The sequence below is a fragment of the Thamnophis sirtalis genome, unplaced genomic scaffold, assembly GCF_051295495.1.
Source record: "Thamnophis sirtalis isolate CommonGarterSnake01/CBP01778 unplaced genomic scaffold, rThaSir2_p1.2 scaffold_14, whole genome shotgun sequence".
Classification (NCBI taxonomy): domain Eukaryota; kingdom Metazoa; phylum Chordata; class Lepidosauria; order Squamata; family Natricidae; genus Thamnophis; species Thamnophis sirtalis.
Window position 1 is genome coordinate 21,849,484 of NW_028261394.1, and position 24,383 is coordinate 21,873,866.

The following is a 24,383-nucleotide window of genomic DNA, read 5'->3' on the forward strand; positions in this document are numbered from 1 at the left end:
GGGCCGTTGATTTCCATAGACTATATTACATCTACAACTACAGGCTTTAGGGAGATTCCTTCAGAATTACTCGGTAGCGTATCTAAGTTCACCATGAATCCATTAAAACCTTCTTTGGGAAGTCACATGGGGGTGCCGAGGAAGCCTCTGTGGGGTTTTTGGAGAGAGAGGTGCCATTTATCTGTGTTAATTACTGCTACAGTTATTTTCTCATAACAATAACATATTGCCCCATGTGGGAGTGTGGGTGCCATCTACCCCTTTGTCTCAGGCTATTTGAAAAGCAGGAGGAGGGGGTCACTTCTCCTCCCTAGGCTGAGGTGAAGGAGGAGCCCCCCACTCTTCCATGACAGAAAAAGGGGTGACATAAACAGCTCCGTGGCATGAGCAGGCCCACCTACAGTAAGTCTGCATTCAAAATCAAGACCAGCCCTTGTGGAAGAAAGCCCTGCTCCGTCCCTGTGCAATGAGGGAGAACGAGGCCAGTAACATCGATCGCAGCCCTATGTTTATAACATGTGCTATTTATAACCAGGAACTGGACTACAACCCGGCTGCTGCTTTGCTTGTAACCAGCCAAGGAAAGTTACGCAGGCCTAGGGAGGGTTCTGCTCCTTCGGCCCAGGAAACCCAACTGTTGAGCGATGTCATCCAATCCAAGAAATGTTACCTAGGAGTCCTTCGCTTCTGCTCCAAGAGACCAAAGAGGTCCGCTTTTCTGCAAAGGTCAATTCTGCTGCAGAGTGTTGGGGAAGCACCTTGAGCTGTGCCAGATTGTTTGTCTGACTGTATCAGCTTCATCAAGTAACTATTTTTTTTGTATTCCTAGTTGCGTCTTCAAAGATTGTCCAGCCAAGATGCCAAAATGATTTTGAAACTAAACTGGTTTGTTCCTGGGAGGTGGCTGCTGTCACCAACTGCACCGCGGAGTTTAAATTTCTCTACCAGGGAAGCTTAGCAACGTAAGTATTAGCAAAGCTGTGTGTTGTGTTGAGAAGCACAACAGTCCTCCGTTCAAGGGTAGGAGGTGTGGGATCAGCTATAAAGCAGGGACTGGGGAACCAGGTGGTCGATCAACTCCTTGGAGTAGCTATGCAACTTCCTCCATCTGTGCTCACTCTGCCCCAGAAAGTTGATTTGGGCCATTGACAGGATCACTGTCCAGAATTCTCTCTTGTCATGATGCTTACATGTCCTCAAGAGAGGGTCAAGTCATTCAGACAACGTCGCTAGATCATCTGTCCCCCAATCTGTTTCTTCAGGTTTCCCAGTGGTGCAGACATCATGGCTGTAATTGCATCCATACAACTTGCTTGATGTTATAATATTGCTGCTTGTTTCTTCTGGCAGAATTTTAGTTCCTTCATGAGATGTTTGACTCTTCCATTTGGCAGAGGCAAATTAGCTTTTTCATAGGGTTGTAAAGTACTGTGGTAGCCCTGAGGAGACAGTCCTCTCCATCTTCACATTGGCCCTGTGGAGCCCTCCCAGAGAGCGCCTGGATGGTGGGCACAGGGGAATGAGTCCTGGGAAGTCTTTCCAAGATCTTTTGTAGGGGAAGCTGTTGCAGTTTGCTTGAGATATCCAGCACTTGTCTTGTTCAGCAGTCATGAATGATGGGCTCTGGTCCCAAAAACCAGTAGAGTGGACAGAATCCTTGAATAAATTAGAGCAACTTGTTGAATCTAGTAAGGAGAGACTGGGGGGTCCCTTCAAACTCTATTATGCCACTACTGTTTCCTTCTTGAGAAGAAATCTTCCCAGGGTATCATTGATATTGCTGACCTTGAGAGGTTGCTGACCACTGTCCCCCTCCCCTTTGGGAAAGGGGAGTCTCTCAGGCTGGGCTTCCCACCCCACCTGCGGGGGAGATCATCCTGAGATGGGAGGTGGACTGCCTCTAGCAGGCCCATGAGGCTCATTTCGCTTCTTCAGTGGGGCAGATCCCTAATGGTTGCCTGATCCTTGTTGTGAACTGGATGAGGGCCTGCAAGATCTGCTGTACCCCAACATCTCCTGCCATCAGCAACACCAGGCCGGCCAGGCACAAATCCTTGGCTTCCAAACATGAAGAGGGAAAAACGTGTCTCGGGAGCAGAATTTCTCTCATGGTCTCTTTTGTGGGCCTGCCTACTATGCCTTGCCCTCTGGCCCCCAAGGGAGCTTCGTGGACTGAGGTGTCTCTGCAACCCAGGCAGTGCCAGGGTATTTGGCACTTTGCAGACCATTCTCTGGCTGTGCAGAAATGAAGGAAGGCTTATGTGCTCTTCTCTCTTGCCGTTTGTCCAGGGAGCCCCAGGAGTGTCCTCTGAAGAAGAAGCAGGAGGGCCCAGGCACTGCCTCCTGTTGTGTTTGCGAGATTCTAGGGAACAAATTCAAAAAAGTCTACTATAACATATCACTGGCCAGGACAGAGAATGATGCTGAGGTCTGGAACGAGACCTTGGATATGGAATTAATTGGTGAGATATCCTTTTCATGCAAACCTCTCCACTCCGGGACCATCCTAAGTCACAGCAACTTTGGTTTCAGGTGGCCACAGGGGCATCTGTTGGCATGATGGACATGCTGGGTAGGAAAAAGGAGATGGGGAGAATTCATTTGGAAGACTGGCTGCATTAGTAGAGAATGCCCGTCAGTTCCTCTCCTGGCTCTGCTTCCAGAGAGGCCCTTATGTTTGTTTCCCAAAGAATTCTGTGCTGATATCCTAACGGTTGCTATCTCAAGCCTCCTTCCTCTTCTGCTTGGATAGTTCTCAGTTGAACGGAGAGGGTGTAGACGGGGGGTGGGGGTGGGTGAAAATAGAACCTGGGAGTGAGTCTAAATGGCAGGGAGGGCAGGAGCCACCCTAGGGCTTCCTCCAACACTAGGACAAAAATGGAAGAAAGAGAGAGGATACAGAGAGGCTTTGACTGATCCTCCTTGCCCCACCCGGTGCCCTGCCTTCAGGGTTCTCCTTCCCCAGGTGCCTCTCCCCGTCTCAGTGTCCTCCTCTGCTTCTTCCCCATCACAGTGAAGCCGAAGGCCCTGATCAACTTGAGTGTCGAGAAGAAAAAGAAGGAGCACACATTCATCCTTACCTGGGAGAGGGATTACAATGCTTCTAACCTACTTAAAAGCTCTGCCGCAAAGTACGAGGTTGCCTATTGGCCCAAGAACCATACAGAACAGGTAAGGGATCCCTTCTCTCCCTTTCTATGGGGGAGGAAGGCAGATTTGATGGATTGGAAGCTGAACTGTCCTATCGTTTTGAGCTCCCTCAGCCTCCTAAGAAGATAGCTGGACTTTCTCTAAATTTAACCTTGAGCTAGGAGGAGCTTACAGGTAATTTATTCCTCTCCCGTGACACCTGAAAGGGAAAGTTCCCCTGCTTCTAAATTAGGTCAGCACTCAGCACCTTCGTCCAGAGACAGCCTGTCCTTTGAAAAGGAAGCAGGCTCAGGCATTCCCGGGTAGGATGCCTCAGACAACTTTTCCTCTTCTCAGATTCTTCTTCAAATGTCCACATGGGCTGCTAAGGATTGCCCTGCTATTCAGTAGCATATTATGGACAGAAACGTAGGCAGGGCTGGGAAATTTTTCAGAACATTTTTAAAAGCTAAGAAAATGTTAAAAATCCATCAATGTTACAGATGTACAAAATAATAAGGCACATGGATTAAACTCCATTATCTGCCAGATCCTAGAAGCCAGCAGGACCTTCCCTTTTTCCACCCCTGGCCAAGGCCCCACAGCTTCAGCAGCCGTCATCCAAAAGAGCTTATCATGTTTGTGGCCCTTTCCTTGGCCTGCTCAGCATTTGGGAGAAGTAGAAAGAAAGGACTTCAGGATTCAGGCTATGCCTTAAGTGTCAGCCCCCTAAGACAGATCAGCCCAGAGGATCAGTTCCAGAGGCAAACAAAGGCTGCTTTGATCAACAATCTTTTGGTCTGATTGGGCTTGATCTTCCCTCCTTGGATCTCAGTGGATCAGGGAGGATCAGCTTCTTCCAAATGTTGTCTTCCTTCCCAAAATTTAAAGAATGTTTCAGCCCGCTTTGCCAAGCAAACAGCTCTTGCCTATTTCCCTCACTTGCTGTTGCTGTTGCTCTCTCTGTGTTTGTGTGTGTGTGTGTGCGCGCGCGCACTGACATGTGTTTTCCTCTTCCCAGAAAATCATTGTTCCAGAAGACTCATCCCATCATATCATCTTTGCGGACAAGCTCCGTTCAGGCACCACCTATGAAGCGAGTGTGCGCCATGGGTTGAAACTCTGGGGGGAGAACTGGAGTGAGTGGAGTGCTACTTGTGAATGGCTCAATGGTGAGTGTGCTGAAGGCCACTTTTGCCCTGGGGAAGCAACCTGCCTCTCAGGTTCCCAGAGCAGAACAACCTTGGGACATTCTGGTTGAAAATGGAGGAACTTCCTGGGTGTTTGCTGCGTTGTAGCTATTCTGAATGGTGCACCCATCATCAACACTTCAGCAGTGGCTTCCGAGGGAAATGACTCTAAATATTTCCAGCTAAGCATTCTTTAAGTAGATGTTGTAATACTGCAATTAGCTGGGAGCAAGATTAAAGAGGAGATTTTTCTACAGTGTATAATTTAGCAAAGAATTTTTCCAAGGTTAATTAAGAACTTTTTCTTGAGGGGGGCAGGGTTAGATTGCTCCCATTCAGGTTGATTAATTTCCCCTTAATTTATTAGGTACCTTCAGGGAAAAGGGATTGGAGTTAATCTATTGGTTTAATTTTATTGTAAAAAATGCAATCTTGTCTACAGTATATAACCAGAAACCGAGGAATTATAGCCTAAGAAGAATTAATTAATTACTAAACATTTTAGCTATGTTAGGCTAGTAATAAGACAGAAACAGCAACATTTTGCTAAAGTAAGCAATACGATACTTTTTAAAAGCCAATTTATAGTTCTTTGGCACAGGAATTTGTACTACCTAAATAGTAGCCAGCCCAGTCTGAAAACACACAAGTAATGGAAGAGAAGAGTCTTGGTGAAGACATAAAGTCCATTAGAAGAGATCCCCAGTCCTGCAAAGCTGCCTATAAAGGAAGCCTTTTTCTCTCACCTGTGGGAATGCAGGGCTTGATGGGGCCAGGCCTGAAGACGGAATCGTGAGCTTAAAAATCTCACGAATGTCTCTTTCATTTCACCAGAAACACTGTAGAAGAAGGCAGAGATGGGTTTGCATGCAAAATCAGGAACTAGAGGAGCCCTAGATTGCGGCAATCCCTCATCCTGTCTCAGGCAAGAAATGAAGAAACATTATGGGCTGAAGAAGACTCCACTGACTGAACCCATCGGTCTGATGTGGGGCAGTCCATCTTGCACTCTGACCCCAGACATCCTAGCCCTGCCCCCTTTAACTCTGCGTCCTTGCCCGAGCCTCAGCCATGCACTTCACGCCATCTTCTTCCTCTTGGTGCAAGAAGTGCCTAGGTTCCTGGGAAGCAGGCTTTGTGCAACGGATGAGTTGCCTTCAAAGGCCTGGGAGCTCTAAAGGAAAATATTTGTGTTTCTGTACCTCCGGACTGACATGATGCTCCCTTGCAGCCGTTCTGATCAGCCCTTTCCTGCTCTTTTTCACTCATCCCACTGAGCTGCCTGCACTTCTAAGAGAGTCCTGGTCTGGTACCTGAGTCCTTTCTGGTGAAATCAGTTTCCTCCTCAGGCCAGAGACTCATTTAGAGATTCTTCATCCAAACCAAACCATAGGCTTCAAAGATAATCTATTATTGGTTAGTTTTAACCCTCTGCAGAATGTTATATTTCATCTTGGTTTTCTCACCCTCAACCCTCAGTGTCACCTGTATCAGAGTGGAAATGGTGGTGGAACCTTTTTGGAAGGGCTGAAAGGACTGTTTTCTAAGAAGGTGGTCCTTACAATTTCCAGGAAGGCTTCACCACCATTTGCATATCCAGAAGACCCCGAGGGAGGGCACAGATGCGCTTCCGAGTGGCCTCAGGGACTCTCAGTGCAAGCACTAACGGCCAGATGAGTGGCGTATCTTTCCTATCAGTTCATTTTGATTTTCCATCCTCGTATTTTTTGCTAAGGTTATAGTTTTTTCTTCATTAACTTTAATTCCAACTAGTTTATCAAATTCTTTCAATTTTTCCAATAATATATCTATTCCCTTAAAGAAATTTCCAACTATTAAAACCAAACTGTCTGCAAATGCTTTTTATTTTATATAACTACTTTTTCACTTTCACCCCAGTTATTCTTTCCTCTTACGTTATGTCTCTCGTAAGAACTTCCAAAGCCAAACTGAATAACAGCTGTGACAGCTCCTCCTCTTCCTTTGTGTATCTCACAAGGTTAAGTCAATTTATCTTTAACTTCTATTTGTGCTGTTTCTGAGTTATGTATCGGTTTTACTCATTTGATAAAATTATCTTCAAAATCCTTTTTTTTTTCAAAAATGTTAAACAAAAAAATCCAGTTCAAACTGGAAAATGCTTTTTCCACAGCAACAAATACCAACACGGCTTGTTTTTGATTGTGTTGCATATATTGATTATACTCTAGTATGTTAAGAATATTCTTACATTGCCTCTCAGCTGCCTTTGAGGCAAAAAGCCACATTGATCTTCATGTACAAAATCCTTCATAACATCTTTCATTCTTTCAGCTAAGGCCATCCTAAATACTTTATAGTACTAATGCAGTGAATAAATTGACAGGTCATTTTTTTGGTGAAATAAGAACTTTCTTTATGAATGAAAGCAGATTTTGCTCCTTTCCAATCTCTAGTATCAATCTGTTTTCCAAAAACTGGGTTCATTGTTATTTGCAAAAGTTGCATCCATCCATTTTCAAAGCATTTGTAGTCAGATGCAGCTGATCCACCTGTCCTTGTGAGTTTCCCTACTTCTCTCCTTGATTAGTTTCCATTCATTGTTTCTTTTCCTGCCTTGGGTGCTTTGGAAAATAAGTTGACCCTCTCTTCTTTGTGGCAGCCCCTCAAATATTGGAACACTGCTATCACTTTAGCCATCGTCCTTCTTTTCACTAGATTAGACATACCCAATTCTTATTGGAGAAGACTGGACTCAAGCAGCCTTTAAATTCTTTTACCATTTTCTGCCTGCCACTAAACTGCTGGTTTCTATTTTCTTTCTTTTTCCTTTGGGGTTGAAAATATCCAAACAAGCCTTTTAGGTTGTTCAGAGCTTCATCTTCCCTGACCAAAGCTCTGGGAGTCTCCACAGGCTGCCTCTCCTGCAGTTTGTCTTTGTTTTCAACACTCTGCGAAGCTCCCTTATTTCAAATTGTCCTCCATTTTTCCTTCATGGTTTGCAGCTATGCTTTTAATACGCTTCCTCGGGAACCTCCACCCATTAGCTCCTCCTGCTGTGGGATCCTGCTGATATTTGCTCTGAGTTCATAAAATCTGCTTTTTTGAAGTCTTAAGATATGAATGGAGGTTGCCTTCCTAGTGTGATGGGCCCAAGGAGAAGATGAAGTTGAGAATTTCTTCAATCAAGAAGCCATTGTTCTGCGAGAACTTGGTTGTGCCAATTAGGGTCAAGTCTTCTCTGTCCATAAGGATAAATAACCCTCCTGGGCCAAAGAAAGTTTTCAGCAAGACCCCTTCATTTCCTGAAAAACCTTGCTTGGCAGAGTTTAATCAATGCTAGGGTACTTAAAAGTCTCTCCTCAACACTCACGTGACCCACTTGGTAGGCTTTACTGTGGAATCAGCTGATGCTGATGATACCCAGATCAAGAGGGGGAACCAGATGGTGGTGGCCTGGCTTGGCATGCTTGGGGAGGAAGGGTCAGGCAAGAGAGAGAGCTGGTAGTGCTTCTTGCCCTGCTCCTTCTTCAAGGAAACATACATTTATGCTCGACCCAAATTCTCTCCAGCTCAACCACTTGGGCAGTCCTGAGTTGGTGCTGATTTCTGTTATTTCTCTTTTTGTGACCGTTTCCTTCCTTTGTAGATTTTGAGCCCAGCTCTGAAAAGGAATCCTGGACCTCCATTGTTTGGTTGTGCATGATGATCATCAGTCTCATTCTCTTCTGCTACCTCTGCTTCCTGTGGTGGGTTTTATTTATTGGTTAGCTTGTTTGTTCATTTTATAAGCCGCTTCAACTGGCTCTCAGCCACCGACAACATTTAAATCAAAAAAACAAGTAGGAAACTGTAAACAGAAAACAAATATGACTATATTGGAGAAGGAAACTCCAAAAACCAGGGAATAGAATCCCCCCACCCCACCCACTCAGAGTGAGATCAGAAATGGCCTTTTGCAGGACCCTTATCTGAAGCGCGTTCCTGGGCAACACCAGAGTGGAGTTGAGCAGATATTGGGGTGGGGGATTCTGCCCCACAGACACAGCCAGCACTACAACTAAGTTCTGTCTCTAGAGTTCTCCACAAGATGACATCATTTTAATCACAGGACCAGGCGCTTGGCTGGATCTAGCAAGATGGCCAGACATCCCTGGAGATATGCAGGTATCCAGGCCCTGAGCCATAAAGGACTTAGTTGGCTACCTTGAATTTCACCAAAAAGCTGTGTGGCAACCTGTGCAGTTTATGGGGGGGCAGTGCTGTCAGGGTGAAGCGAGGTGCATTCTCTACACGATGCAGCTTCTGAGTGGTCTTCAAGGGCATACCCATGTAGAGTACATGGCAGTAGTACAGCTATAGAGCTTCCTGATCCAGGAAAGGATGCAATTGGTGCACAAGGTGGATCTGTGCAAAAACCTTTCTAGTTATAGCTGTCATCTGGTACTCAAGCAAGATCTACACATCCAAGAGGACCAGCTGGGAAGAGCAACCAAGAAGCTTGGCAGGTGCTTAATCACATCTTCCATGAATCCAGTCACTACGTCTGGTTAGCAATGAAGCTGCACCTGCTCCTCCCCATCCAAAGCCATCAAGATGCAACTTCAAAGCATCCCTGGTCAACCAAGAGTCAAGAGACACAGTTGGGCTTCAACTGACCCCAGCCTGGACTCATTCAGCGACCTCCTGTAGATGTTGACTAGACGTGGAGAGAGATCAGGCCCTGAGGAATTTTCCAAAAAGTTCAGCCTCAACTTCCTCCCCATTCCCCCCAACCCCTGGATTGGAATCAGTCTGAAGAAGAGGAGGGGAACCAGGCGATATTGTGCCCGTTCATGTGGGACCTAATACAAACCCCTTGTGTTGGGGGCCATAAAGCCTCGGGCACAGGAGGGTCCGTCCTGCCTGACTCATTTTCCCTGCCTGTCTTCAGATAATGAAGTGAGTTCTTTCCTTGCTTTGCAGGGTGAAGAAGAAATGGTGGGACGGGATCCCAAGTCCCCGCAAGAGCAAAATGGCAGAGGACATAACAGCGGGAAAATGGGTAGGTTTCCCCAGGGTGGCTCCTTGGGGGGGGGGGGGCACCTTCCATGCAAACCCCCTCAAGCGTCTTCCTGCTTCTTTCAGCTTTGGGTTTTCGGCAAGATGGAGACGGCTACCTGCAGACGGTACGTAGAGCAGAGGGCAGCCAGTCTTGCGCCTCAGGAAGGCCAGGGCCGGCCTGCTGCTCTAGCCCTGTTCCTGGCTGTGTCATCGAAGCCAAGGGAGGACGATGAGCAGCCGGGCGGCAAGAAGGGGGGAGGCCAACAAGCTCCTGGCAATCCACTGACCCTTGTGCTTTCCTTCCTGACATGCCAACTGCAGGCCATTTCCCAGCAAAGGCGGTGCTGATCTCCCTCCCCAGTCTCTTGGTGTGACCCGTGCGCCCTTCCTAATCCCCGAAGAAGTCTTCCTGAGCAAAGGCTCTCTAACCACAGACAGCAGCGCCGGAGGGGTCAAACCAGGAGGCCCGGAAGAGGCAGAGGCAGAGCAGGTCCCACACGAACACGCTGTGGCCGGTCTCTTCAGGGATCTTCTGCTTGGTGCCCTGAGCACGGGGGATCCGGGGCCCCCAGCAACCTCCACCCAAAGCTGCTCTGCTCCAGAGAAGCCCGTCTGCCTGCAGGGTCTCTGCCAGCCAGCTTATCAGGCCTGTCGAGTGGAGCCTGAGGGCTCTGGCCTGGAGCTTCCTTTGTCAGGGCGAGGCCCATACGCTCCCGAAGGACAAGCTGACTGGCTGCCCGGGCTGGAGAGCTCGCCAGCGGATCCCTCCTGCACTGCCCTCCCTCAGGCAGAGAGCAGCCTTGCTGCCCCCTCGGCTACAGGCTACAAGTCCTTCAGCAGCCTGGAGGCTCAGCCAGCGAGCGGAGTCTGCCCAGCCTGGAGTCAGTGGCCTTGTCTCGCCCCAGAGGGTCAGAGCCAGCAGGCCTGGGGCAGCACTGGGCCCAGCCTTCTGCCGCTGCCAGACACTTCTGGAGGCTTCCCAGCAGGGCAAGACACCTTCTCCCTCTATGGAGCAGCTGCCCCAGGAATGTGGCTTTTCCCTGCACAGCAAGGGGCAGCCTTGGGAGCTCCTGGGGGGGCCAAGAGCCTGTCTGGTCCGAAGGCCGCTTTCTTCTCCGGCTACCGGGCCTTCGGCTGTGCCCTCCAGAGCAGCCTTGCCTCCCCGGAGTTGTCCGTGGAGCCCGTCTAGAAGGCCTTTCCTTTGGGCATCGAAGAGAGGCTTTGTAGGGGCAGGGAACTCAGTATGGACAAAGGGAGGTTGTGCTTAAACTCGGAGATAAACAGACGTTGCACCTTTTCAGATAAAAGCAGATTAAGCCACTGCTGAAAACCCATTTCTCCGCTTCACAATTTGTCACTTTCTGTGGACTGTCAATAGGGAACGTGGGTGGTGGGTCAGGGAGCCTGCATCGTATCTGCTCCGGCTTGTGCCCCTCCCCAATTGCAGGTCTTCCTAGAGCCACAGCTTTAGAATGGGGCCTGGGTGATGCCCCTTGCTCTGGAAAGCGGCTGCTGTGGACACCAACCCATCTCCACTCGCCTCCCCCTGGCTCTGCATTCCCAAACCTCAGCGGGCCTTCATCGTCCCTCCAGTTGGCCTTCCTTGCTCTTCCTGCAGCTGGAGATCCACAGGCCACAGCTAGGAGGGAAGGGCGGGCTGGAGCGAGGGTCCTCCTGGAGGGGGAAAGCGAGCTCTGGGGCCTCTTATGCTTGGCATGAGGAGTGCAGTGCAGCTGCTCAGGGCTTCACCTCTACCTAAAGGAGAGGCGTGACGTGCTGTCCAGGGCTCAGAGAAAGCCATACAAAGACACATGCACTGCAGAGCCATGAGGCCTTTAATTGTGGAGGACACACACTCACACACTCCCATTACCCCTGCCCTACAGGTGGCTAAACTGGTTCCCAGTTTGCTTCCAGGTTCAATTCAAGGTGTTAGTTTTTCCTTTTAAAGCCCTTCATGGGACCAGGTTATGAAAGGAAGCACCTCGTCCCAATGGGACTAGCCTGCCCCACTCGCTCCGACACACAGGGCTTGCTGCAGACCCCATGAGTCAAGGAACTTCAGTCGGCGGGGTCCAGGAGAAGGGCCATGCCCCCCTCCTCTTTGGAACATCGTGCCTCTAGAGGTGAGATCCATCCCCTTCTGCCTGTCCTTCCAGAAGAGCCTCAAAACTTGACTCAGCTAGTTAGCTTGAGGCCTCAATGGGTGCCTTGCACGCTGGAGATGGGTGGTGGACAGAGAGAAGACCGTTATGTTCCTCTCTTGGTTTTCAGTCTTTTCCTATTTCTTGTTAATGCTTTTATATGACTATTGCATTGCAAGCTGCCCAGAAGTCTCTTTGGATAGTAAGATGGGTGGCATAAATGTAATAAATAACTGAATAAACAAACCCTTTTGCAGCCATGACATTGTCCAAGTTGGGGCCTTGTTCTGACTTCACCTGTTGTTGAAATGCATCGCTCATGACACCTGCACACCCACACACAACTCGGAGTTCCCAACATGGGGGGGGGGGCAGCAGGAAGCCTGATGTGGTGTATACAGGACAACTCTAGTAGGCTGAGCTGAGTTGCCACCTGAGATGCTTGGGAAGAGGACTTGAGGGACCTCTTGGCAAGCCAGAATTGGTGCTGGTGGTAGAAGGGAGGCATGTGTGGCCACTGGCCAGCCTCGCTGTTGCATGTGGGGGACATAGGGGTCCTGTGTTGCAAGCGCCCAGCCGGGGTAAAGACAGAACAATGCAGCTGCCTCTCTCTAAGGGGAGAGCCGTGAAGAAACCCTGGAGGATGCAACGCCCCCCCCCCTTGCTCATTCAAGCCCTCCCCCAATCGGAGCCTTCCCTTCGCCTCCAATGAACAGCACATTCTTCTCCTGCAGGCGCCATCTGAAGGCCACAGCCCTGCCAGAGATTCAGCATAAATGTATGCAGGTAGTCTTACGACGACAGTTATTACAGTGTATCATGGGAACATGACAGAAAAGAAGTAAATATGCGCACAATCCAAGTAATTATATATAAAACGTCCATGGATGTACGACCAGGATATCAAAGCTGAATGCCCAATTCAGCTCTCCAGGCGATGGCCTCTGCCGTTGCTTTGGGCACATATTCTAGGGGACCAGAGAAGGCACGTCATGGGCAATAGTTTGTATAGCAGCCCACAATTGCCATGAGGGGACTCTTCCCCCACTGATGCAGGGCAGAGGCACTTCTTCCAGTAAAACACCTTATTCTGTTCCATTTTGTCCAGACAGAGCGAGGCAGGTCAGAAGCAGGTGGTTTGGTAGAGGGATGTCAATCAGAATAGAGCTGGGAGGGACTTTGGGGGTTCTTCTTGTCCAACCCTCTGCTCAAACGGGACCCTATAACAGGGCTGTCAAACTCTCGGCTCTTGAGCCAGATGCGTCATGTGTTGGCCCCGCCCAATTTAGCGAAAGGGGAAAAAGTCCCAATACATCACATGATGCCGTGTTCCACGAGTTTGTCACCCCTGCCCTATACCATTTCAGTCAGATGGTTGTCCAATATCTTCTGAAACATTTGCAGGGATGAAGCACCTGCAAGGTCTGAAAGGAAGCCGTTTCCACTGGTTAATTGTCTTCACTGTCAGGAAGTTTCTCCTTCGTTCCAGGTTGCTTCGCTCTCTAAACAGTTTCTGTCTGTTGTTTTCTGTACTGTAATATGACCCAGTGGTGGCATGGGAGCAGATGGACTAAAAAGAACCCCATTGCCTCAGTGTGGTTGGTCTGCCCAAGGAATCCCGGCTGGCAGGCTCTGGGAGAAGGGCCTTTCCTGCCATGCCCCCCCCCCAGCCTCTTTGGAACCTCTTGCTGCCAGAGGGTCTTCCATTTATGTTTCTGCACATGGAACATTCTAACTCAAAGCACAGAACAGGAAGTCAGACCAGCCAATCAGCAGACAGGATGTGCACCTTTACACAATAGCAGTTGGGATTTGGGGAGGGGTTTCTTACGTTAGCCTCCCTGCAGCCGTCTGCTTACCCATCGACCCTTCGCAGCGGAGGTGGGCAGCAGCGGCCGAGTGCAGTCGCAGGCAACTCAATTAGCCTTCAGAGAAAAGAAGACAAGCCTTCCCACCTACCACTTGTCCACTTCTTTCCTAGCTTTAACCAAATCCTGTTAATTTTCATGTTTTTGTCATTGTACTTGCACTGTAGTGCAGGCCAGCCAGAGTCACTTTGTATAGTGAGGTGAGTGGCATATATATTTAATAATCAATCAATAAACACTGGGCTGCACATCCATACTGCCTCTCCTGGGGTCTGATCCCAAATGGCCAGGAAAACCTCCATTCCCTTTCCTGGGCACTTCGGTATTCCCCAGGAGAGATGAATCCCTCTCGCCTGTGACGTTCTTCAATCTCCCAAATGAGCCCCAATCCCTTGGCTGAAGGAGGCCCCTTCTGTGCTCCGTGCCAGGTCCCACAATGTGTTGGCTGAAAGTGCTGAATCCCCGGCAGGGGAGGAAATCCCCAGCTACTTCTGAGAAAAAGTGCATCAGGCAACAACTTTGCAGCCACAGATCTTCCCAGCTGCGGTTGGAGAGAGCTACGCTCTGGCTGCTTCCCAGCAGGGCTAACGTTTAGGCCGCATTCAATTTCCTGCTACCCGGAGACAAGGCAATAATGCCAATTCACTCTCTGAAAGAAGAATGTAGAGCTTATAACCACGCTGGCTAAAACAAACACTGAACACGTAATTCTGCAGATAATAGTGATTCTATCCTGCATTTAATCTGTTGCTTTAGAGTTTAGATCATTCAAGGCTCCCTGATGAATGTTGCGAGCCTTCAAATCTAGATAGGAAGGGCACCCTGTTGCCTCTGTTGGCCATGTAGAGCAGGGGTCTCCAACCTTGGCAACTTTGAGATTTGTGGACTTCAACTCCCAGAGTTCCTCAGCCAGTTCTGGGAGTTGAAGTCCGCAAATCTTAAAGTTGATAAGGTTGGAGACCCCTGATGTAGAGGACACTTCTGGCCAGTTCCGTGCTACCCACCCATTGTTGCAGGGAGGTTGTCTGCTAGTAGCACAGAAGGGGGCATAGTCTCCACACAAAGCCCTCCTTGATGCACCTGTGGCCAGCCTTCCTCTGCAGCTGGAATCCCAGTGCTTCCACTTCCGAGTGAGGCCAGGAACTGCTTAGCTGAGGGCAGGCGGTGGTTCTGAGCAGTCCTGGGGAGCCAGTTGGTATTTGAAGAGGCCACGTGTGCCTTGGAAGGTGAGCTGGCTTGGACCTTTTGCTCCCCCTCATTCACCACTTCCTTTTTCCGCTACAGTAAATGTGGGGCAGGCAGCTCGGGTGTCTAGCAATGACTCACTGACTTCAGTAGCTGTAGTTGGTGAAGCTACGTGAGCTTACTGGAAGACATGGCCACCTGAGTAGAAGGCAAACGGTAATGCTGGGCACTGGGCAGAGGCTGGGAGGAGGGGGTCTTTCTCCTTGGCTTCCATAGTGGGTTCTGATTGGGATAGTATGGTGTCCAGATGGCACCACAGTGAATGCCTGGCATGGCTGATGGGCAGCAATGGCCTCTCTTGGAGACCTCCAGGACTCTGGTTGGCCTTCTTTGGCTTTCTGATGTCCACTGCCATGTTCAAGAGGGACAGAAGATCTGAGTGGTCAGGCTGACCCTCTTCCCTGGGAGAACCAGTGTGCAAATTTGAGTTTCTCTGGAAAGAGATGTCAGCCAAAAAACACTCCTCAATTTCAAGGTCAAGAAATGCACAGCAAATGTCTGTTAACGGAAGAGGGATGCGGGAAAAAGTAACCTCAGAATTAAACTACCTAGAGGGGGGGGGTTGAGGCAGGTGATCAATCAATCTTCCTGACATTGTCTTAGTAGGCAATGGATTTTGACCTAGTTGTGCCTTGAAGTGTGAGCCTTGAGCTAGTGAAGCCAGGTGAGTTGATATCTGGGGAAGTTTGCTGGGCTCTTGCCACAAGTAACAATGGGGTGAAAATTCAAGATAGGTGTGCTTGGGGAGGGGGAGAGGGAGAGAAGGGCAGCTGCTCCCAAATTCATCATATGGGCCACAGGGGCCTCTCCGGCTGATCTGCAGAGTGTTGCTTAGAGCAAAAGGCTTTCTTTAAGAGTCTGTGGATGCTCCAGGAATAATTTGGCTGCTATCCTTTCCAGAAAACTAAAAGCTGCTTATATGGAAGTCTGAAAAAAGATTGATTGATTGATTGATTATGATTGACTGCCATTGAGTCACCCTTGCCTACTCTCTTAGTTGACCCCACAGGTAGATCATTTTTCCAGGAGGACCTGACCCCAACTTGGTCTTTCAAGCCTCCTAATAGTGCTTCCACGCACAGCCACTGTAACTGAGCCCATCCACCCTGCTATCAGTTCTGGTTTTCTCCTCTTTCCCTGCACAGCAGCCTTTCCCAGAGAGCTGAGTCTCACACAATGTGTCCTAAATAGGATAGGATTTGAGGCTAGTCATTTATCCCTCGAGTGACAACCCTGGCTTATTTTGTTTGATGATCCATTGATTTCTTTCTTGACCATCCACAATATCCTCAGGAGTCTTTTCCAAGACCAATTCAAATGAATCCGTACTCTTCCTCCCCTTTTTCTTTAAAGTCCACTTTTTGCTTCTCTAGAACGTATCAGCTGACACAATTCTGACCTTTGTAGGTGTAGACTGGATATCACCACCTTTGAATACCTTTTCCAAAGCCTTCATGTCCATTTTACCAAATGCTAATCCACAGAGAGCATTTTGGCCGCTCGATTCTTTGCCGATGAGAGTCAAGCCTAAGAGGCAGAAGTGCAAAAACAACTTTGATGTCTTCATTCTGGTTGCAGTATTTGTTGCCGTTAGTTTTGTCCTCTTTATTTTTAATATTTAGTTTCACTTTGCTCTTTGACTTGCATTACTAGAGACCGCAGATCCTTTGCATTTCCCACTATCAGAGTGTCAGATTACTGACGTTTCTTCCTCTGGTTTTAAGATGCTCTTCCAATTCAGTTTCTCTTGATGTATCTTGCATGTATACTGAACAAAAATGGGCTACCTTAGTGAATAGCCAAGAACCTCAAACTGCTGGCTCTTCTTCTGTCTGCAATTCACTACTAGTGTTGGATTGGGTAATGGAGAGGCACACACAGGCTTAACGGTAACAACAACTCTTTATTAAGTACAACAAGTGAGAACAATCCAGTGAAAATTGAGTCTGACAGCAGCCCTTTTATAGGGAGCTGTTAGACCCTTCGACCAATAGGATTAAACCTCTGTTCCCGCCAGAACAGAGGACCTTGGTGGAAACCACTGTAGTTAGATCTGATATCTAACAACTAGTGTTTTAAGTTAGGCATTTTGCACATACTTCTGTCAAATTCCATTAATTTAGTTTCATCCTACAATAGTTTTTACAATATTTATTTGTTTATTTGCTTATTTACTTACTTATTCACTCATTAATTAATTCATTCATTCATTCTTTCACTTTTTCACATTTCTGAACCACCCATCTCTTTCAAATACAGATTCTGATGTTTTATTGGTGTGCAATAAAATGTTAAAATATTTTAAAAACTATATAAAATTAATTTTTAGAATGAAAGTATTTTATTTGATATACTTTAAAAATTGATACATGAAACCCATTTCTCTAGGGGGAAAGGAAGCAGGGGGAAAGGAAGAAAAATATGTTGGATATGTTCGCTGCTTTGAGTTATTTGTAAAAGTAATAAAGGTGTGATAAAAATAAATGAATGAATATATGAAGTATAAAAATAAAATTTCCCATCAATGTATAAGTTCACAGTTGTTTTGGAAAAAAAGAGTTGGGGGCTGACGAGGACGTGGGTGAGAGAGAGAGACTGCCCCAGGTGCCTGGGATGCCATCTTGGGGTGTGGTCTGGAATGAGTTGGTAATGCTTGAAGAAGTACATAGACAGGGTTTTCAGGTATGTTTAGCCTTGAAGGAGATGGTACTGCACCTCCTCAAGAGGCTGTCCTTAGACCCAATACTTTTAGATAACTATCATGTAGGAAAGGTTTTTGAAAAGGTAAGTCTGCAGAATTCCTGAGAAACTGGATTATCTAGTCCCATTTAAGACTAGAACTCAATGCAAAGATTGTACATCCATGCTTGTTCTCCTTGATCTCTCCATGCTTTTGATGCCATCTACCATGATATCCTTCTGGATTGGCTCTGGGAACTGAGAGGTTTGTGGCACTATTTTACAACACTCTTTCTCCATTGAGGCCAATTCCAGTCTCTCCCTAGGTTCCACCTTTGAGATGATACCATGGAACTCTGTCTCCGCTTTCCTCTTGTTCCAACATCTACATGAAACCGATGGGTGAAGTCCTTCACGGCAGATTTAGCTTTAGGCTAAGCTTGATAGACACTGGTCCAGGGCACCAAAACTGAGGATATACCCATGCTGCCTCTTGTTCCAAATAATTCTCATTGGCTGGAAATGACAGCATCAGTTAATTTTATTTAGGTTTTATCCCAGTGCTTAGAGGTTGTGTGGGGTTTAATGGTGAGGACTCAATCTTACTCAGACTCATTGGCCATAGAGACTAAGGCCATTTCAGATCTGGCACCTCTTACCTTTATCCTTGGAAAGGGTTGCACCTCCCAACTGAGTAGCAATGAACAGTCATGGGGGTGTTCCTGCTCAATGAGCAGGTGGCAGCTGTGGCCAGGAGGGCCTGTATGCAGCATGTCTGGCGGGCCAGTTGTGCCCTCTCTTGGATCAGGAGGTCCTTCAGAGAGTCACTCATGTCCTGCTTGCCTCACAGCTTGACTATTGCCATGCACTCAGTGTGGGGATGTCCTTGAGACCACTTGAGAACTTCAGCTGGTGCAGAATGCAGCATCACAAGCACTGATGGGCACTCGGCATATGGCTCTTTTGCTTTGGGACATTTGCCAGTTGGTTTCCAGGTAGGGTTCCTGGTTAAAGTCCTACATGGCATAAGTCCTGGGTGTTTGGGGGCCAGCCTGCCTCCATAGAGACTGCTCAGCTGATGCACACTGACTGGGCAGTGCCCCCCAGGCTCCTTGGAGGAAACAGGGCCATCAATCGTGACCTGGAAGCAGGCTTTCTTGGTCATGGCACCTGCTCTTTGGAATGCAGTTTCCCCCTAAGAGGCCCTGGAGCACTGAAGAGCAGGCTGTTCTGCCGGACCTGGGCTAAGGTGGCTGGAGCAACCTCTGGATATTGGTGGCCTTTGTTCTGCGTGGTCTCCTCAATTCACCTTCTGGTTCTTTTCTTTCTTTTCTAGTCTTTGGTTGCATGGTTTCCTTTTTATTACAGTTTTTTATTCTGTTTTTTTTTAATTGAAAATTTTGGAAAAAAAAACTTTTACAAATGTTTACTTCCCTCCCCCTACCTTTCCTTTCATTTGGATCTTATTAAATAGTTCCTTAAGAGGTTCTACCATTTCTAATTGTAAATTTTTGTAATAAGCCGATGTCAGCCCGTCTGTACCCAGTGCTTTCCCTACCTTTAGCTCTTTAATTACCTGGAGAATTTCCCCCGAAGTTATTGGTTGAATCAATCTCTCCCTCTACTCATCTTTAACTATGGGTAATTTTTCTTTATCCAGGTATCTATCTATATCTAAACCTTGTATTTTGTCATTCATGTACAATTCAGTGAAAAATTCACGGAAAACCTTTTGAATCTCATCCTGTTGATACACTTCCTTCCCTTTATAATGTAATTTCGATATATTGCGAGATTTCTGTTTTTTCCTAAGCAGATATGCTAGCCATCTACCAGATTTATTTGCGTTACAAAAAGTGTTATGTTTTGCGTATAGCAAATTAGTAGCCACCTGGTCTGACATCAGCATATTAAATTGTTCTTTTAATAAAGTAATTGCTTCTTTAATCTTCTTATCTCCTGGTTTTAGTATTAACTCCTGTTCTCTCTTCCTGATTTCTTCCTCTAGTTCTATTCTTTTTTCCCCGTTTACATCTATGTAACCTATTTAAATTTATTAGTGTTTTTTATGTTGATCATACTCTGACCCGGCCGGAATCTCTGGACTGGTCAGTGCCAAGTCAGATCAAACAAACAAATAAGGATTTCCAATTGCAAATTCAGGCATGATTTGGGCATGAAGTGAGGGCGATGTGACTGGTAAAAAAAAGTTTCGAGTTTCGAGTTTAATAAAATTTGTATGCCGCCCACTCCCATTGGGACTCTGGGAAGCTCACAGCAAGACAAAAGAAACATTTAAAATTTAAGAATAAAAAATACAATTAAAAGTCCACATCATCCATTCCATCTAAGCGGGGCTGGATATCAATCAACAGCCCCAGGCCTGCCGGAACAGCCAGGTCTTGACGGCTTTACAGAAGGCCGGGAGAGTGGTAAGGGTCCGGATCTCTATGGGTAGATCGTTCCACAGGGCCGGTGCAGCAACAGAGAAGGCCCTCTCCCGGGGGGCCGCCAGCCGGCATTGTCCGGTTGACAGCACCCGGAGGAGGCCCAACCTGTACGATCTTATTGGTCGTTGGGAGGTAAGTGGCAGGAGGCGATCTCTCAGGTAGCCAGGTCCTAAACCATGTAGGGCTTTAAAAGTAACGACTAGCACCTTGAAGCGTGTCCGGAGACCAATGAGGAGCCAGTGCAGCTTGCGGAGGATAGGTGTAACATGGGTGTATCTAGATACACCCCATATCGCTCGCGTGGCTGCATTCTGGACCAACTGTAGTCTTCGAACACTCTTCAGGGGCAGCCCCATGTAGAGCGCGTTACAGTAATCCAGTCTTGAGGTGACGAGGGCATGAGTGACTATTCAAAGTGCCTCCCAGTCCAGGTAGAGCCGCAACTGATGCACCAGGCGAACCTGGGCAAAAGCCCCCCTGGTCACAGCCGACAGATGGTGCTCTAACGTCAGCTGTGGGTCCAGGAGGACACCCAAATTGCGGGCCCTCTATTGAGGGGTGTATAATTTCATCTCCCAGAATAAGAGGTGGAATGTCTGGACTGTCCTTGGGAGGCAGCATCAATAGCCACTCGGTCTTGTCTGGATTGAGTGCAAGCTTCTTCGCTCCCATCCAGACCCTGACAGCCTCCAGGCACTGGCACATCACTTCCACTGCTTCGCTGAGTTGTCACGGGGCGGACAGATACAATTGAGTATCGTCCGCATATTGATGATATTTGATCCTGTGCCGGCGTATGATCCCAGCCCTACTTGAATTGTTGTGACTGTTGTGTTGTTTTTAATCTGTTTTGTGTATCTTGTTTCTGTCTTGTTTGTTTTTTGTATTTCCCCCTTCCCCATTTGTTTGTTAGCCGCCCTGAGTCCCTCGGGAATAGGGCGGCATACAAGTATAATAAACATCCAAACATCTCACCCAGCGGCTTCATGTAGATGTTAAATAGGAGGGGGGACAGGACCGAACCCTGCGGCACCCCATCTTTGAGGGGCCTAGGGGTCGACCTCTTTCCTTCAATCAATACCGACTGCGACCTGTCCAAGAGGTAGGAAGAGAACCACCTTAAGACGGTACCTCCCCCTCCCACCTCCCGTAACCGTCGCAGAAGGATACCATGGTCGATGGTATCGAAGGCTGCTGAGAGGTCAAGGAGCACTAGGATAGAGGAATGTCCTCTATCCCTGGCCCGCCAGAGATCATCGATCAGCGTGACCAAAGCAGTTTCTGTGCCATAACCAGGACTGAAACCCGACTGAAAGGGATCCAGATAATCTGCTTCATCCAAGGTCCGCCGGAGTTGAAAGGCCACCACCTTCTCAACAACCTTCCCTACCAACGGGAGGTTGGAGACTGGGCGATAGTTGTTTAAAATGGCTGGATCCAGGGATGGTTTCCTTTAGAGGATGCGGGAAGGATCCCTCCAGAAGAGAGGTGTTAACAATCCTCTGGAGCCAGCCACGTGTCACCTCCCTGCTGGTTGAGACCAGCCAGGAGGGACACGGGTCCAGTAAACAGGTGGAGGCACTCACCGCTCCCATGGCCTTGTCAACTTCCTCAGGAGCGACAAGTTGAAACTCGCTCCATAAAATCCGATCAGGACCTTCCCCCGGCACCTTGGCTGGTACCATCCAAGTGGAGTCCAGGTCTGTCCGGATCCGAGCAATTTTATCCGACAGAAACTGAACAAATTCCTCAGCTCTACCCTGTAAGGGTTCGTCCACATCCCTCCCTTTCAAGAGGGAGCGGGCTATCCTAAACAGGGCAGCTGGGCGAGATTCTGCGGATGCAATAAGAGCGGAAAAATGCGCACATTTTGCCGCCCGTATCGCCACTAGATAAGTCCTAATAAAGGCTCTTAATTGTGTTCGGTCAGATTCGGAGTTACTAGCCCTCCAGCGTCGCTCTAGGCGTCTCTTTTGGTGCTTCATCTCCCGGAGTTCCTCGGTGAACCAAGGAGCCCTCCTGGATCCACTGCCGTGGAGAGGCCATAAAGGCGCAATCTGGTTTAGAGCCTCCGCCGCCACTATATTCCAAGCAGCGACCAAGGACTCTGCCGGACTGTGGGCCAGAGAGTCAGGTATCTGACCAAGTGCCGTCTGAAATCCCATAGGGTCCATCAGGCACCTGGGGCGGAACCACCTAATCGGTTCCCCCTCCCTACAGTGGGGAATTGGTTTCCGAAAGTCGAGCCTCAGTAGGAAGTGATCTGACCATGACAAGGGCAAGATCTTAATGCCCTTCAAATCTAGATCACATCTCCACTGCTCCGAGAGAAACACAAGGTCGAGCGTGTGCCCAGCTGTATGAGTCAGACCCTGAATTACCTGGGTCAAGTCCATGGCTGTCATGGAAGCCATGAACTCCTGTGCTCCATCAGAGCATTCACCGAGTGACGGCAGGTTGAAATCCCCCAGCACTATAAGCCTGGGGAACTCAACCGCCAGCTCGGCTACTGACTCGAGGAGCACAGGCAGGGCTGTTGTAACGCTGTGGGGAGGTAGGTACATTAGCAACAAACCCATTTGACCCTCAAGGTCCAACTTCACCAGAAGGGACCCACACCCACAGTCTCCGGAGCAGGGATCCCACAAGGGACTAATGACTCTCGGATGATGGCTGCCACTCCCCCACCCCTTTACTGGTGTCACGGCTGATGTAGCACCTGAAACCCTTCTGGGCACATTTCAGTGAGGGGGACTCCTCCCTCATGGCCCAGCCAGGTCTCAGTAATACATGCCAGGTCTGCCCCCTCGTCTAATATTAGGTCCCGGACGAGGGGCGGGGAAGAAGTTCCCAGGCATATTCAGGGCCTGGGTGGGTGCAAATGAGCAGCCCTCTAACTCAGTGGCCCCAAACCTTTTGGGCACCAAGGACTGGTTCCATGGTTTTTTTCCACAAACCAGAGGGGGCCTGGTTTTGCATGCCATCCACATCCTGCGGATGGGGCTTCATTTGTTTGCGCAGCCTGGTTTTTGGCATGCCACAGCCTGATGCAGGAAAATGGGCTGGGGATGGGAACCCCTGCTCTAACTGCCCTTAGTCCCCTCCTTTGTCCTATTCTGCTTCCTTGTATTTTTTTCTTTGTACTTTTGTACAAATGCAGCTGTGTTTTCATTCAGGAGTCATTTGGGTTTCATCAGCTACAATTTCAGGTCCATTTTTAAGTCCTACAACTAAGCCAGGGGCCTCACAGCTGCCCCTTGACTTCTCTTTCCTAAAGGACGAAGGGCAGAAGGGCCAAGAGTGGATCTTGTAAGTCCCTACTCGACAGTCTGCAGTTGAGTGATGATGATGATGTTATTGGTCAGCCGAATCTGACTCTTGGCGATTCTCTCCAGGGCCAGGTCTCTCCATGTCTTTCCTTGAGTTGTTCTATGCTTTGGCTGGTGTCAGCCTTGATGGCATCCATCCACCCTGTTCTTCGATGGACCACTTTCCTTTTCCTGCTAACTCTTCCCAGCATAACTGCTTCCTCCAGTGATCTGGCTGAGTACTATTTTCAAGCCAATTCAGTGTTTATTTAATTGCAGTGGCAGCCAGCTCACTCTTTAACTAGCTTACTAATCAGAATGTTATGTTCTTTGTCAAGCGGTTTCATAGAATCAAGATATGATATCCTAAGGAAGTTACCAGATTGAACAGTCAGATAATCTTTAGCTTGGCAAGCCTCGTTTCTTGATAAATAGGTGCTCATTTCTGGTAATTGCTGCCTGGTTCTTAAGATCCACCCCTCCATTAACTGCTGCACAATATTGCCAAGTCCTAATTCAAACTGAGTGGCCTGAAATCTGTAGGTATTCTCTGTCCCACTTTTGAAAGTGGGGGCCTTATTTTCTCTTCACCAGCCACCTGGCTGCTATGCTGCGACTCAAACAGGCATAATGCACAAACGTTCCTCCATTCCATCAATTAATTACTCCCTTGCCCTATGTCACAATTTGAACTGGTTCTGGAAATTTAAACTAAATTAAAGTACATAAGAATTATTGGATTCTGATTATATGAGACTTCAATCCTGGCTCCTCATCTCTCTTTTCTAAATCTTGCTTATTTGTTCACATCAAAGAACTGTTGGAATCTGACCTCTGTCAAGATTAACATTATTTACAAAACCAGTAGTAAGTCTTACTCTCCACCTCAATCTCTTCTTTCCCAACATCATCACTTACTTCATTTGAACAGCACAAAATAACAGAGTCTGAAGGGACCTTGGAGGTCTTCTAGTCCAACCGCCTGCTCAAGCAGCAGATCCTAGACCAGTGGTTCTCAACCTTTTCTTCACCACGGACTGCCTGTAAATAGCTTCTGTGGCCATGGACCACCAAGACTTAACTCAAGATTCAAACGTTTCTTCAAGTCTTCGCGGATCCCCTGTGATGATGTTGCACCCTCCACCCCAGTGGTCCACAGACCACCATTGAGAAGCACAGTTCCAGACCATTCCAGACAAATGGCTGTCCAATCTCTTCTTTAAAGTCTTCCGTGGAGACAAGCCATTCCACTGATCAATTGTTCTCACTGTCAATCCTCCCACCTAGCAACTATACTACCCCCCTCCCCAAGGAATTCTAAAGCTCCACATTGACTGCCATATCTTCA

At 48.0% G+C, this 24,383-nt stretch overlaps 1 protein-coding gene across 1 annotated transcript; it reads left to right on the plus strand.

Annotated features, from left to right (window-relative positions):
* The first annotated feature begins 466 nt into the window (after positions 1-466).
* On the plus strand, positions 467-11,745 carry LOC106546610 (cytokine receptor common subunit beta). The gene is made up of 9 exons (XM_087729259.1): positions 467-485; positions 830-962; positions 2,290-2,462; positions 3,014-3,171; positions 4,151-4,301; positions 7,948-8,047; positions 9,264-9,342; positions 9,426-9,466; positions 9,663-11,745. Exons 1-9 carry the CDS (start codon positions 467-469, stop codon positions 10,528-10,530), a joined length of 1,722 nt encoding a protein of 573 aa, XP_087585385.1. The 3' UTR covers positions 10,531-11,745.
* The last annotated feature ends 12,638 nt before the right edge of the window (positions 11,746-24,383 follow it).

Coding starts and splice junctions, on each gene's coding strand:
- LOC106546610 (XM_087729259.1), top strand. Junction 963..2,289: donor TACCAGGGAAGCTTAGCAAC/GTAAGTATTAGC, acceptor CCGTTTGTCCAG/GGAGCCCCAGGAGTGTCCTC. Junction 4,302..7,947: donor TACTTGTGAATGGCTCAATG/GTGAGTGTGCTG, acceptor CTTCCTTTGTAG/ATTTTGAGCCCAGCTCTGAA.